Consider the following 17,770-nt stretch of genomic DNA (forward strand, 5'->3'; position numbering starts at 1 on the left):
AATTATATTATATATATATTGTAGGTATATTATACCTATTAGTACCCATATTATTATATACCTACCTTTGAGTATAATTATTTGTATACACATCGATACGTATTACTGATAAATTATATCAGTGATAATATCGCATCGCAGTGTGTGCGTAAATAATATGCGGTAGGTACCTATAGGTATGTATATTATAATGTTATACGGATACCGTGTAATGTGGTATAGTGTTAGGCGGGCTGTGACTTACAAAGTTGGACGTACAATTATTATTATTTTCGTTCTAAAACATTTCAAAATTTAAATGCCAACCGACCTTAAAAAATGTGCATGACGGTACCTACCCTATTTTAAAATTTGTTCAACAATGCACAATATACGACGTACGAGTAAGTACATATTATTGTGCGTGGGATTTTCTAAAAATAATTTTAAAACTTCAAAAGTGTGCTGTTCTTTTTAAACGGCATGATTTTTTTTAAATTATAAGGCACTTGCATAAAATAATATAATTATATTCACATTTAAATTTTTTTTTTTTGTCTAAATATAGTTGAAAATAGTTATGGAGCCGAGGAAAATTTACCTATAGCTTTGGATGCACTATGTCTTTTATAATAATTATAAAATATGTAAAACTGTTATTATTACCATAGACCTTATAATTTACTATATATAAGTATAAGGTCAATGCACGGACTAAGATATAATGGACTGGAAACGACATGATCGGCGTGGGACGGGGGATAGCCACCAAAAGGTTACACCATAGATAAGAATACTGGGTAGTCAATGATTTCAACGCTACTGGTGGCTTTATTCGGCTTCAAATTTTGTATCTTAGTCCGTGTTTTATACAGATGGCGCTGTAAACTCTAGAGTCTAGAATACTCTGAATCATTGCAATTTTATATAATTTATCAATATTATAAATTTTCAACCAGATGTTGAAATTGTATGCACGTGATTGCGTGAATCGAATGGATAAGAACGTATTTAACTTTGATGGGTGGTGATGTAACTACAAAACTGCTTGACTGTAACTGAATACTATTTAGCTCACTTGTTTGGGCTGCTTATTTGGCCTACGTGTGAATTTTTCTCAATGAATCCTCCTCAAGTTCATGGGTATGGAGTACTTCACTATAGGTAAATTTAAATTAAACTCTGAACTTCATATCTGCTATTATAAATTCCACGTGATCACGTGTATGTTCTCATATGTTATCACTTTATCAGTTTTTACTTGATGTTTTATAATCGCATCCAAAAGTTACATATTATACTCGATACAAATTCCATTCTTCTATATCACTGCACGTTTTCATATAAATTAGAGCTGAAACAAAAAAAGTACAGACTAAAGCTCTTAGGTTATTATTTTACTTAAAGTACCTAGATATTTGAAATATGTAATTAAATTCGTATTCATATTGAGCTGTATACTTCATACTTGTATATTGTATAGTGTTTGCGAATTGGATGTTGCTGCAAGATGTACACTTTGGCATCCATAGTCAATTTAACATTATTCAATAATTTAATTAAATGATCTAGGTTTTTTCATCATAAATAATTTTACATTATAATAGTTTAATTGTTTTATTTAAATAAAAATTGCAATTTATTTTATTTTTAACTTATAATTTAACCGTATAGCTGGTACTCAAGCACTGTATTCAAACAATTTGAATATCTTTCCGAGATACGTAATTTATTTAAATAATGATTGGTAATAGTAACTGATTCTCCGAAACTGTTTGGTGTCGATTGGAACAGCCATCCTCAAGAATTCCCTGTAATTCCCACCAAGTTACGTTCCAGGAAATTGCACGACCATAGTCGTGATACAATCAATAAATAAATTATTAAAATATAAATTATATAACGCCCTGTACTACCATGCCAGTACCTACTTAATATAATATTTGTCAACTATGAACTATTGATTTATGGTTGCCTAGATTAAGTTATGATATAAAAATAGACCTAGTGTAGTTTTTGATATAATATTAATTCATACCATAAAAGAGTAATAACTACCTACCTACTTGACGATTTCGTGATAATTTTATTTTATTTTCTGCAAAATGAAATATTTTGAAAAATATTCATTAAATATGTCAAGAAAATAAATGTCATGAAATAATAAAACACTATATTATATTATTATTGTGTCCGCACTGTAACAGAACGGTTATTAAATTTAATACCTACCCTTAATAATAATATTATAGTCTCAAATACCTCTTCGTCGGTGCAGCTCGCACGACGTATCTATATGGTATACCCACGCAGTTAGTTTCGCGTATCTGTCCGTTCAATTTTCAGATGGCCTATACGTTTAATCTGCTGTGTAGGTATCAGTGGCAATACAAGAGTACAGTGATATAAACACGCAGTCTTCGACGATGAAACAACAACAAACAGTTATTAATTTCCCAGACCACGCTGTTTGCAGACCGTCGCCGCCTCAGCCTTCGGTATCCAAACACTCCTGTGGAATCATATATATATATAATATATATTATATAGTGGCGCTCGCTAGGTATAACACAAGTATCATAATAATATATATATTCGAACAGCGACTGCGGCAACGGTTTTATTCCCTCGGCTCCCGACTATTTACCAGAGACGATTATTTGTTGACGAAGACTACCGTCTGCTCCGGCATTTGCGATATAATTTATATATGTATATAATATATAATATACCTATGTGTGTATACATATATTATATTATATTATATATATATATATATATAGGTATGTATATTATGTAAACGTGTAAAAGATTTAATAATATTTGCTTGCACGTTATTTGGTCTGCCGAAGAGGAGCTCCCCTCGTCATTTATATATTCGCCTCTATAAATAACCAACAGAAATTAATCCATCGACGATGAAGGCACCGCTCGATTTGCTCTGCTGCAGGTGATGGTATAATAAATTATTATTGTAAATTGTTATCATAACAAATATATAGCAATGCTACACCACTAGGTTGCGTGCATAGCACACGGGCGAGTCATTCTGATTGAAGCTAAGAGTAAACTATAGATATACCTCTAAACACTCGCTAGAAGTTGATTAGTTATGTTGTTCGACGATAGCTATTCCACTTAAATTTTTATAACTATATAGGAAACAACATGTTTTATGATAACCGAATAACATCACCGTTCTAATCTTCATTATTCAATATAATATATTGTTACAAATAAATCATTATATGATTTACGACGCGATGTGTGTAAATACGAATTATGTGTACCTATATGTATATAGGTTAGGTATATATTATATATATTTATATCTCATTATACGGTATTATACACATTACTCACGAAGGAGTGAATTTGGCTTTGTTTTTTTTTTTGTAGGTGCCGAGGGTAGGGGAGGAATGCATAAAAAGTAAAAGTAACCATGCCACCCTAAATCTCAGCTACTGTTAGTTCGCTCCGGCAATGTGACAATATATACATATTTATACTAATGCACACGCTGTGGTGGCGCTTTAGACTTTACATGAATGAGAATTGCCGTTTGTGACAAACGACAAAATGCTTTCTATTATGGGTGTGCAAAATGTGCTTAAAAAAATCATGTTACTGATATTTGCCAAATATAAAAATAAATACCTATATTAGGTATATTCATTACCTAATAATAAAAAAAATTAAATTTTCAAATCATAACGTGACACGCTAATTATAATTTATACCTATGCTATTGTTCTTAAATGGTTATAAAAAAACATTGCAACAATTATAATAATAACGATTATAATATGCCACTAAGGCCCTATATAATAAGGTGTACCGTGATCACCGTTGTATCTCCCCTTAGATAGTACCAATACCTATTTAATTTTACAATTTATAATCATAAATTATTTTGTTTGTAAGAAATATCCGTCGGTTCTCAAAAACCCCATAAATTAATTATTTTAAAATATCTATACATCTACTTTCAAAAAAAAAATACTCTAAATCCAATTACTTTTACAAACAATTTTTCAGTGGTTCATCTGCTGATAAATCGTCAATAACCATCGTCTACAATCTTTAAATAATATGCAATCCAGTGGTACTATTTGAATCGATTTAGTTCAAAATAAATTTTAAAGCCGGCCAGTGGAACCTATGTCCACTCTTAACTTCCCCTTAAATGTGGTAGCTCATCTCATAATGTATTGGACCGTTATTAATTGTCAAAAGTTTATAAAGAAATGTAATTGATATTGCTATTATATCCTATTTCATCGTTGTCGAGGATAGTCATTAAAACCCATTATTGGCACTCCATTGTTTAAGTACTCCCGTACTAATCAAATATTTGTCGATACGAGTTTCAATTGTTTAAAAACAGTCTCTAAAAATATATTTTGTTGAAGGTTTTATAACAGTTTTTAATATAGATTTTCACAGTCCTTCGTCAGAATTATATAATATAATATAACGCTGATTGCCCAAAACATAATATTATTACCTATCTACGGATATCTTATTAAATTATCCCTACATCAAAACCATTAAAAATTGATATTAAGTAAATGGAATTCTACCAAATCAATGGCAAATTAACTATATTTTCATTATTTAATCATTCTAAATTTCAATATTCAATACAATGTTGATTTTTAGTGTTATTTATTTTATTTAACCCAAATATTATATTGTATCATTTTAATCAACAGTGTATATAATGCGACGTTATGAATATTATTATGACTTGAATCAACATTAAAACTAATACGTACACAAATCAAACACAATAGTGACATTTAATTGGTTTTTATACACTGTGGGTAGAGGGGATGAGAGGAGAGGTGGGTGCTTAGTTCAGTCATTTTGGAATTATTGAAACTCTGCATTATAAATTATTCCTTCGAGTTATTTGTCATTACATAAAATATGTATATGTAATCTTATTCTCTGTGGTATGTGCATTAGATTGTTATTGTTGTGTTAATTTTTTTTTAATTGTACTGTCACATATTATATATAATATATTGAATGGAACCAGTGAACTGATATATTTTATGACATGTAACATGTTTATTATTATGCTCATAGTGACTATCATGGAATCGGCAAGTACGCACTAAATATATTATATTCTCTTTACGGTGTCTCGTGATTTACTTAATTATTTACAATTGGACTTTTTTAAGACTCTTTGATATTTAACTGACAAAAAAACATGATAAGTAATTTTGTTTTATCTATTTCGATTTATGTAATAATATGCGTGTCCGCCAGATCAGTAAAGGTCATTCAGAAGACCGTCATCAATCATCGAGTTGTCTTAACAACTTGTGCCTTACTGCTGTCGACATTTCTTTCCCATTTATCTTGATGTTCAATTTTACTGTTCGATAAACACTAAGCTGTTATATTCTACGTACATTCTCTAATTAAAATAATACATATTTAGTTCAATCGATTATGAAGTTAGGTCATTATAAAATGTATACTTTATGCAGTGTATGTGTTTTTTCTTTTTTAATACAAATCAACCTATATGTCTAAATATTGATAATTTCTATTTTAATTTTTTCTCTATAGAATTTTATATGGGGGTGAAATGCAAACCTAATAAAATTGAAAATAATATGATAGTCTTTTTTCAAGTATTAAAAAAATTAAATTAAAAAACAAATATTTTTTCAAACATAACTAACTGGAAAAAAAATCGCTCTATGATAATAATAATAATATCGATCTATAATAAACAGTAAAAAATGTTATGTATAATTTAAAAATGTAATATTGACGCGTTTATAATAACTAGACGAATATGTAATATTATTATAATCAATAGATACTGAAACACAAGTGACACGGCCCAAACTCTGAACACATCATATTGTAATATATGTAATATTATAAATATTCGTCGCTTTTGACCGAGATAATGAACTATAATAATACATAGGTGCGACAAAGCATAGAACATGATAATAATATTGTTAGCCGACTTGTTCTGAACGTAGGTAGCAATTTCGAGCCACCAGCTATGTCTATATTATAGTTATTATAATACACTGCACAGTGAAAACCAATCCTATAAATTGTATCGTTTCGGTCGTGCGCAGAGTCCCGCTGTGATCCATTTGATGCGGTATGCCGATATCTGTTGATTCCGCGAATGCATAATATTCTACGCAATAATACTCGCGGTGATGGATTTCGAACAACTACGCTTCGCACTCGGGTCAACGATGCTGGGAATGGTCATCGGTATACGTCGTCGTGTGTGTGCATATTATTATTGTGTAGAATGTATATTATTCAACGACTTGTTTTCACCGCGAACGGTCAGTCGGTCGGTCAGTTATGTTTGATCCTCGCACGTTACAGCGGTGCAAAGAGCGAGAGAGAGAGAGAGAAAACCTTTTGTTAATGGAATTACTAAGTAACCGTCATCCCTCTCTCGCAGAGAGAGAGAAACACACTGCAGTCGGTTTCCCGCTGCTGTCCATTTGTACAGTAAACATTCATCGCCGCCGACCACCGTGTAAAATGGTCTTCGTTTTATCACCGCTGTGCTGTTGTGTGTTGACGGTTGTTGGCGGCGGACAAACACTGCCTTTTCAATGAGAGAGGGCACGCGTGTGTGTTGTACTTGTATAGAAGGGGTGTGTCGTGTGTGCGAGAGGATGTTCTTAATGTTCGTCAGAAGTCATCAGGTGAAGGCTGCGTCGTGTCAACCCCGTTACGCTAAATCCTTTTGCGAAAATTCGCCGCCGCTTATAATTGAATCAGACGCTATTATATCCGCATGTATATACACTCTCCCGAGAGCTCGCGAAAATCAATTTTATGACACGCCCTATTTGCATCACAATAATGAAATTAACACTAAATCCACTCGCAATATATGTTAAACAATAATGCGTGGTCCTGAGATAAACATATAATATCGTACACAAATTTAATGGACCAATTTCTGATGTACGCTTCACGAAGGCTATCATCACTATAGCGCCACTGTTTACAACTAAAGTCTATAACGTCAATATTTTTATATATTGTTTTGCTATTTCAACTCTTATTGATTATTATCATACGATTAGTAATGATTTAAACTTTATTCTAACACACATAATAATATAAAATGTTCAGTATATCAATACAACTATCTAGTTTTGGTATCATTAAATATTTTTGTGAAATTATAGTATTATGAGAGTTAATGTTGGGTGATTACCATAATTTAATGGTGGATTTTAAAATTCTTATTTTTAAAAATATTCAAATTTTTAACACTTTCTATAAGCACGAAAATTATTATTCTAAACATTATCATTACTTGTTTTCCACTATACATCGGGAGTAAAACTAGAAATATTTAAATCAATTATAATTTGTACTATTTTAATATAACTTCAAATTTCAAATAATTCAGCAAGACTGAGTTCCTATTTCATTCCTCTGAAAATTAGTAATTTGATAATTCGGTAAATTGTTCACAAAAAATGTATTCATTATAAAAAAACATTATGTTCACCTTATGAGATATTTCGTCTTATTTAAAAAAAAAAGTATTTAGTGAAAAGGGGTCGTTAAATTTAAACATTCTAACTATTGGCCGAATTCGTTTTCAGCTTGTTATTTCTTAAATTATTTTGTTATCATATTAATTGAATAATCATAATGAATATATGAGCGCACTAATATAGAAAATCATCACGGATACAATTATATAGAACTGAATACGCTCGCATGCAACCAAATAAACTATGTATACTTATGCAGTTTGATTGATGGACAGAATGATATTCAAACAAGAATTAAGTTTAAATCAGACAAAATATGTGCTTTTTTGTTGTTTGAATTTTCTTTTCTTTAAAAACTATTTCAGAATTCGGATATTTAAGTAGGTACTCCACTTTTTTAATATTTATAAAACGTGATTTAAATGTATCATAAATGAACAGTATATTTATCTGTCACAGTTATAACTCGACTTATTTAAATTTAAAATGTTGATAGTGGTAATATGAAATACACATAATTCTCAGAGGGAGGAGGGAAAAATCGCATTTGCGCCGTAAAATGTTCTCTATTGCGAGTCAAAGTTTTTGTTTTTAAATTGTCAGATTGTGAAAATCTACATCCAGTTCTCGCACTACACCATAAATAATTGTTACCCAAGAAATGTTCACAATTTACAAGTCTCGAGTATATCCAAAAAATCCTAAATTTATTGCTGTTTATTTTTTTTTTTTTTTTGCACCGCCTCCGCGCAATTCCTCAACCGCTATATTGTGGTGAGGATTGAAAAAAAAAGGCAACGGATAAAAACTGAACCTATTCTTTTAAACTGGCGAATCCCTAGCGATAAATCTGATGTGAAAATAAAACAAAAGTCGGATATCTCGCTTGGCTATTTTGCATAAGACCCGGGGGACTGAGACGCAGGTGTTGAAACCTGACCGTGGCGTGGCTATGAAGTAGTTATATTGTACAGTAAAAGATGCAGTTTTAAGCTTTCACCGAATACACCTACTGCTATAGTATATAATATTTTATGCGCGGTAAATACAAATTGTGTATTTTTTTTATGAGCGTAGGTATATTGCTTACTATCGACGTCCGTTAAGAACGTTTCTAAAGACTAAATATGTTGCTTTCTAATAAAAAAATAATATACATTGAATGCAATAATTATATTTTATATTGTGTGTATTTAATTTATTTATTCTCAAAAGTCTATCAACGTATACCAATATTAGCTGCATAATTACAATTTGTATTTCCATTTGAACTTCACCATCAATACTAAAATAATGTGTAAATACCATTTACGTGTATGGTATTATATTTAACAGGCATACAATATTTCACGAACATGTACGTACAAAAGTATGAAAATTAATCTTAACGAATGTTTGATATACGCGTGTACACGAATATTTTTAGTATAATAACGACGTTAGGTAGGGTGAACGTCTGTCGAGTTTTTGATAAACTGTTATTTTGCTTTATATATCAGGTTTGTATTTGTAATTCTATATTCTATATTAAAGTAATATAATATAATTTACACTATAAGTAGTATATTATTATTATTAACCTCACACCATCGTTATTCGACTGTGACGTATTTATATCGGAAAAGTTTACATACATCTGTCTCTAAACTCTATGTATATAATCTCAGAGGGTCGCCATCTCATGACAGCGCATCTTGAAACCTTGTATAAACCGGATGTTGACTGGAAACTCATAGATGAGTACCGCCCACATGACCCCCATAATACCCGCAATGACAATGAAGACAAAACTTTAGATCCAAGTCTCGGTCCATACCCTTTCTCTTAGTTAACAATGGGTCATTTAGGAAGGGAATTTTTTCCCCCAAGCAAGGAATGTTTAAGCGCTTGTTTTTGGAATTAACCCTCGACGTTCCTAAACTTTTGTCGTTTCTCTAAAATTTCCCATTTCACTCGACAACGTACACATCGGAGTGAGCAAAATACGTCTCACACAAACACGCAGCAGCTCGGTGATATGTTTGTCAGCATTGTAGTCCATGTGTAAAATCCGGTTTAAATAGTCCCAACAGATTTAAACTTTAGCCCGTCAATTAGCGACTTAGCCACCCCCGCTTCTTGCTTATAATTTTATTAAATTAAGACGAATTTCGTTGGAATTGTTTTGAATTTTATCACAAAATAAACTAACTGTATTTATATTTTATTATTTTATTTTTCAAACCAAATTATTTTCTTATAATATTATGTGTTCCCGTAAGGCATAAATCACTAATTCATATGATTATATGAATGTATTATCATTTTATAATTTTATCGAGTTTAAAATATGACTTTTCATACCTTCAACAAAACTTGTGTTCAAATTTATATTCATCCATTCGAAAGGCAAATGTTCATATATTAATTATTAATCAGTGACCATATACAGTTGCTAATTATACAGATCATTCAAAAACTTTCCATGCTCCTTAGATAATTTGTTTTCTGTGTATATACCATAAATATATATGTATATATAATATATTATATATGCTTTTAAGTCACGCAACTATAGTTTGATGGTCGACCGTATTACGCTTATTTAAATTCAAAAACAGTGATAAATCATCGCATTCGAAGAGCAAACGTACTATGCCCGGTTTGACCAATATTTGCTTCTATTTAATCAATTTTCTGTAATGATTAATTTGTGTTCAATTTCAACCCATGAAACTTTTTAAACTTTTTTATTACCTAATTTCCGGACAGCATAAATGAATAATACATCATTTTAAAACCAATACTGATCTTACGCTCCATTAAGAATAAAAATCAAAATTAATGCATATTTTATACTTTCTTTGATGCCTATTGTTGAACTAATATGTTATTAGATATGAAAATATAAAGATGTATATATAATTTATTTTTATAATATTTTTTTATTTCGATATGTATATAAACATAATATAATAATATGGTTAACTTAATTGAAATCAAAAAATACATTTTTTAAAAATGCTGTGGTCAAACACATACAACGTACCCCAATTGTTACTATTTTCATGCCCTTGTGGGGTGGGGTCATATTCATTAACGGATTTGTTTTTTTTTACTTCCCTTGTTCGACGGTATAATTTTTCACGCCGAAATCACCGGTGTCGGCGAACAATACGTAAACAACGGTTGTCGGACAACGAAAAACCGCACAAAATACCCGATTTCCCTAGCGAGGTAGGTTATATATATTGTATAGTAGGTATATAGTTGTATATTTTTTTCCCCCTTCTTTTCTCATTTTCCGCCCGTAAGACCCCTAGGCGAAAGGCAATCTTTCATTTTATGCGCACGGGTCAATCCTATACAGGGTTTTTGTTGCTTTGTCGGACGCGCACGTTGGTTTCCATCTCTAATGAAGGTCTTGTACCCGAAAAAGGCTCCGATATATTATTTTGTACCTGGAACAGTGTTCTTAACCTCCGCCGCCACCATCAGCATAATGTTCGCACACTACCTGTGCATTATGCGGCTCCCGTTGACTATGCCTATTTTTTATTACATAATATGGGTACGGTTAGGGTTCGGGACGTTTGGGTACATGTGGTTAAACTAATTTTATAATTCTATAGTGTTTTAAATTCTGAGCGAGACAAAGAATGTGTCTATATTTTAAGTTAAGATGAGTTGTTTGCCATAAGTCGTATTCAAAAAAAGTTGTAGTCCACTAAATCCCTTGGTAATACGAATTTACAAAAAAAAAAACTATTTGTCTATTGTTAAATTAATAATATTGGTTGATAAAATTTGTCATCGTGAGTATTGTACTTAATGTCGCAGTGGTTGATTACATTGGCTTGAAAAAATTATTTGACACAGTTGACATGTTGAGCCCATGTTATCGAGGTTCGCAAGATTGCATCATACATCTATAGACGCTCTCAATTTATGATTCTATATCAGAAAAAAATCGGAGTAACTTCAGGAATACCTCAAGGTAATTGCTTAAAAATATTAGGGACGATAAATTGGATCTGTAACGAATTCAAACACGCCGGATGTTAAAAAGTGCTATATTGGGCCAAAGCCCGCCCAATACTATAGTTTATATCTACAATTTGGAATCCTAATCAAGTAGGTTCAGTAAACCAACTAGACAAAATCCAGAGGCAATTTTTTTTTTCTATATAATTTTGATTAAATGAAAGACCTATCTATCGAAGATGTGTCAAGAAAATTAGGTTTAGAATCTCTAAAATCGATGCGTTTTTATACCTAACAATTTAGCCAATTATCCAAACATGAACAAGGTAAGGCTATAATAGATTCTGATAAGTTACTTGAGCTAGTTAAATTAAGAGTTCCTAATATCATAACGAGATCGATCGTCCCTTTAAAATAGTGTCAATGAATAAAAATAATTACACTGTGAATAATCCATTCCTCCGCTAATAAAATATTACCTATAAATATTATAATTTTTTTTATTTAATTTTGTATTTACTATACACTGTTGAAAGTTGATGTGGACAATTTATCAACTTAACTTTATTTTTTGCTGTAATACAGAATAGCACGTTGGATAAATTGTTATCAGTCTATATATAATATTAATAATGTACACTTATATACTCAACCCTTTGGGATGTTATTTGTGTTATTGAAATAAATATGTAAAAAAACAAAGACAATTTAATAATAATAATAACAAATTACGCATAAACGGATAAGCGCGGCTCACTATTCGTCTTTCATTATACTCGTCGTCGTCATTAATTGACAACATATATTTATTATATTTATAGTTTATACATAATATTATATATCTATATACTATATAGGTACACCAAGTATGAACATAACTATATTATAAACGCACCAAATTATATGTTTTTTCGCGCATTTTCCCTGTCGCGATGATTGAGACGCGGACCGATCGCCCGGCGGATCATCTCAATTTGCGAAAGCGGTTGGTGTCCGGGACGTTGACAGCGCGTGGAAAAAAAAGACAGTAATGCAGGAGAAAAGACAAAAAAATAAAATAATAATAAATAAAATAAAATTTTTCGTTTCACGGCGAAGCTCGCCGTAATCCGTGCTCTGAATTCCGATTGTGTGAAGTCGTGAAAGCTTCTTATTATAAAGTAATCATTTATAATATTTATACAATAACGTCTATAAACAACAGTAAATTATATGTACTATGTAGCTCTTTAAGTTTGGACCGTGTTTGAATTTATTACTATTTTTGTTTGGTACGTTCATCGAAAATTTATTGCAAATCGAAAAGTATATCGTAAGATAAGATGCAATCATTTTAACTTAACATAAACTCTTCTTTTTTTATTGTTGAAAAGTAATAATTTTTGTTAATATATCTTAAGAAAAAAATAAACTCTTCTCCCACGAGAAACGCTATAATAAGTACCAACCTATGTTTTCTTAAAATTATTTTACTATTTAAAAAACATTTGTGCCTACGTCGTACAGACACCATATTTTGTTGTTTAATATTTTAAACTGTATTTATTATATTATATTATTTTCGTTTCGCTCGAGAGTGCCATAGCGGTGTGCATTGTAATATTAAATCCTAAAGCAATTAGGATTCCATTGTAATTACCACTTTAGAGTACCAATTATATTCGATCTCCAATCAGCTACCTACTTGACATTTTTAACCCGATTAACTATTCGAGAAACCAACCACTAATAATAATTGTTAAACCAATACATTCCTTGCTTTTTAACTCAAAATCTAATTATTTTAGACATATAGTTTATCGGAAGTATCAGTACACTACAGCGTACTATAATAATTTAAACATTTTCAATCAAAATGCAGCTTTATAGGCGATAATATAACATAATGTTATACGTTACATTTATCTTTGCATCTTTAGATATTACCTGCAGTAATGGTGCCTCATTCTCTTGCTACGTTATATCATCTAACCTTGTTAATAAATTATAATATATCAATTTTATTCATCATAAATATTTTTACTGGTTGTCTTAATAAATTTGTTTTGAGTATTAGTTTGAAAAGACTATAGTTTACTCTTTACGCTGTTTATAATTAGTCAATCTAACATTTAAATGTTATTTTAACATTAAAATACAATTATTTTACATCACTTTTTATAACTCTTGTGTACCTAGTGAACACAAGTAAATAGTTACCGCGAATGCATTGCAGAATAATAAATATTATTATTGGAAAATACTAATTGCAACAAAATATTAAAATATTTTGAACTTGGTGAATGGTAGATGAAATTTAAATTATCTAGGTGAACTACCCATTGTATGTCTACTGTATTACTATACAATAATGATTCATTTTCCATGTAGTTATAGCGTATATTTTATTTACAAATCTATCTTTAATTGGTTCAAATGTTTTCAAATGTTTTCAAATAATATTTTTATTTTATTTCCCAATAGTACGCATACACAATTTATACAAATTATTGCACAATAAGCATACAAGATAAAAAGCTATACATAGCATGAATTACTGTCTTGAGTAAGAAGCCACCTATTAGTGACGATTATACCTTGTTTTTTTAATAGTATTAAAATATTTTCCTACTAATGCTAAATAAAGGCCATATATATACATATATAAGGTCTACAGATGATCTGTAGGTAACAAATTTAAATACAATTTCCATGTAAAAATATTTTATTTACCCATAGATTTTACAACACAATAGGTATCACATTTGTTTATATTTAACACAATTATACGCCTATTTACTTCCATATTGAATTGGTATTTTGATATGCATTTTCAATTGAAGTTTAAATAATAAAATAATAGGTACAATTCAATATACGTCATATTGTACATTGTGATGTATAGAATATAATAAATTATTTAATCATGATGTAAAAGTTTTTAATTAAAAACAACCAAATGTTTTATATATATATATATATGTATAATGTATAGCTATATATATATATTAATATTTCTCAAATTATATAAAAAGGGTTATGGTCATAACAAAATAATTCACATAATCTAAAAAATAACTTGCTACAGCAACAATTTTACAATAAATATTTATTGAGGGCCAAAGAAAATGTCATAATTTGCATAATATTTAGTCGTAAAATAAAATTTAAAAAATGGGTAGGTGCGTTATGTTCGATTTCATACATATTTTTTTGTTCTCGTTTGTTTTTATTGTGCTTGCTTGAACTAATTTAGCGATATACCTACGCATGGGTGTACACATATTGCCAGCACAGAGCGCCGTGTTTGTCTGTGCGTAATACAAAAGTATATTATAGTATTATCATTATTATTATTATTATTATTATTATCATACAACGATGATAATATAATATTATTATTACGGTCGTAAATTTGAATATTATATTATTTGATATGGGAACACTTTGTTCTTTTAATAACCTCCGTCGTGTTCCAGATAGTTGCACGTGTAAAAAATAATATGCAAGCTATGATGGGTTTTTTTTCTTTGTCTTTTCCTCGTTTGTTATGCATTATACCGGAGATGGAATTATCTAAAATTCTAAATCACGCAAAAAAGGTCACTGCGCACAGTATATTATAGGTAGGTAGTATAACGTTTTTTTTTATCTTATTTTCTTGTATCCGAATTTCGGAAATAATTCACTGTCCGCGACGATGAATTTATCTCTAATAGTGTTATTTATGTATTTTTCAAAGTGCCCACAAGACTGTTCGCGTTGAATGATATTTGTTATAATAATAAACCATCGCAAATGTCACATTATATATAAAAATTATAATGGGTTATGTAAATTATTGTACGTTGCGTAAGGTTTTGATGCGTAACGTTTATGATATCACATAATATACTACCTACAGGTACGGTCATATTATCGTATACGTCCGATATATGTGAATAATATCATATTTTATTGACTTTTCAGTGATTATCTTATTTTAAGTTTCAGTATTATCTTAATTTAATATAAATTATAAATATATTATTTTTTATAAATGGTAGGTGCTCTACTTGTAAAATGTGTTTTAGAATATTATAATATTATAATATATCAAAAAAAGAAAATTATTAATTAAATACTGACAATTAACAAATGTAAAGTAAAACATCATAAATAACCTAAGATAACAAATCGCATCCTTTACTTAATTTTAACACAAGAGTGAAATGTGGGAATTTTGAACTCTACAATATAATCGATTTTAATTTATACGTTTTTTTCTTTTATTTAGTACATAATAATGTTAAATTATGTAACACGACAATAATGAATACATTTACACTCACAGAATGAGATCCAATAATAATATGATTTATAATTCATAATTCTATACATAAACATGGCATACAAATTTGAAGGAAAATTTAATAAGTTTACTTAGCTATACGCTTTACTATTTGCAATTAAATATATGTATAACCTAGTGTAAATACTATAATAATATCTACAAAACGAAATATTAAAATAAAATAACTTGAGATAACTAAGTTTAAATTGATACTTTTTTTTTATCGTAAAAATAATTATGTATTGGTGATAATAATGAAAATGCATTCAAAATGAAATCAGAACAAAATAATAACCTTAACATGTGTAGACTAAATAGACTGTCTTTAAATACGTTTAATTATTGACATAGTTAAAAATAAAGTTATTTAGGTACGTCGTATTAACGGAGCAGTGCAACATTTTCCGTGACATCATATATTATTATGACCCATTTTTAAGTTTTGTATAAAACTGTGTAATATGGGTTAAGTGATCGCGTATGTAACGTACACCTATCGAGGATCTCTTCTACTACATACGAGGTTTTCAAGTAATTTTCAATATAATGTCCTGCGTTCTTTTGTCACTTTATAAGTGTGTCGGAAAGAAAACACAATTATTTTAAATTAATTTTTAAAAAAGCAGCTGTGTTAAATCATATTTGTCACATTTCTTTTTGTTACCGTGCATGGTTGTTTAATATAAAAATTCGTTTTCATTGAAATATTTTCCAAAGCTTTGACAATCTGCACTATTAATGGTGTGTTTGTGTTCATCTATTTTATCAATGTTATTATACTCATTAATAATTTAATTAGAAACGTTTACCCATTTACAATCATCATTCATAAATCCCAACAGGATAACACAATCCCATGATAATGATTTAGGCTGTATTGTATTTTTTAGTTCTAAAAAGAATAAATATAAATAATTTTTTCTTGTTAAAAATATTCTCTACTATAATAGTTATACATTTATATGTATTAGTTTCATATTTTTACTAACTTTCAAAGTTAATTAAACTTTTTCTATTAAAACTATATGATAAAATAGTTTAATAGTGTAAAATGTATTGAAATAAATTAATTCATTACCCCATATTACATTATATTCAATATCTATAATTTATTTTAAAGTCTGGAATTTATTTATTTTTAACGTCCGTGTTGTTTCAACGTGAATATAAAAACAAATTCAATTTAATTAGAACTAACAATACCTACAGTTTTGTTACGGTTTATAGATGTTTAAAATTAAAATGTCCATTTTATCATACAAATATCATATCAATAATTAATGATACGATTCTAGACAAATATAATACTGTACCTATACAAAGGTGTTCCACTGTGCACATTTGACTTACCGGTTCTGATAAAAAATATCTATTTCATAAAATACAATTATTAAATTGTATTCACATCGTAGGTACTAGTTTTGTTTGTGTGATTTATATGTTAAGAGTAAAATATATTAATTTTTTTCAGCATTTTGCCTCAGACTCACGGAGTTGAAAATCGAGGAACATACTCTCGTGGGAAACAGCACAAGACTAGAGTGCAAATATGACCTACAGGGTGAAAAATTGTACACGGTAAAATGGTACAAAGACGGGAACGAGTTTTATAGATTCCTGCCCGGGGAATCTCCTGAAGTACAAGTATTTGATGTTACGGGAGTGCACGTTGATGTAAGTACATTAATTTTATAATACACCCATATTTTTATTTTCGTTTCTGTTTTTTATCCGCGAACAATATTGCAGTGAATATTCCGTGTGCTATGTAAAATATTCCCACCGTGTTTCGAATACATATTATGCTCGTATGAATGCGTGTATTTAATCTCGGCACAAAGAATTGCGATACGTTAGTTTTTAACCTGCCACATTCACTATTAAATATTTTAACGTATGTACGTCATATATTTACTCCATAAACGTAAACAACATTTAAGTAAAAAATAACCCAATATTGCATTGAATTTACGAGGCATCCTTGCATTTAATACTG

General features: G+C 29.6%; 1 protein-coding gene across 1 annotated transcript in view; it reads left to right on the forward strand.

The window, feature by feature from the left end:
• The window catches only part of LOC132947031 (uncharacterized), a 316,853-nt gene that overhangs the window by 278,181 nt on the left and 20,902 nt on the right, over positions 1-17,770 (forward strand). The window contains exon 2 of the mRNA XM_061017210.1: positions 17,246-17,448. Coding sequence (XP_060873193.1) covers positions 17,246-17,448 — 203 coding nt within the window. The remainder of the gene's footprint in view (positions 1-17,245; positions 17,449-17,770) is intronic.

The sequence above is a fragment of the Metopolophium dirhodum genome, chromosome 6, assembly GCF_019925205.1.
Source record: "Metopolophium dirhodum isolate CAU chromosome 6, ASM1992520v1, whole genome shotgun sequence".
NCBI lineage: Eukaryota > Metazoa > Arthropoda > Insecta > Hemiptera > Aphididae > Metopolophium > Metopolophium dirhodum.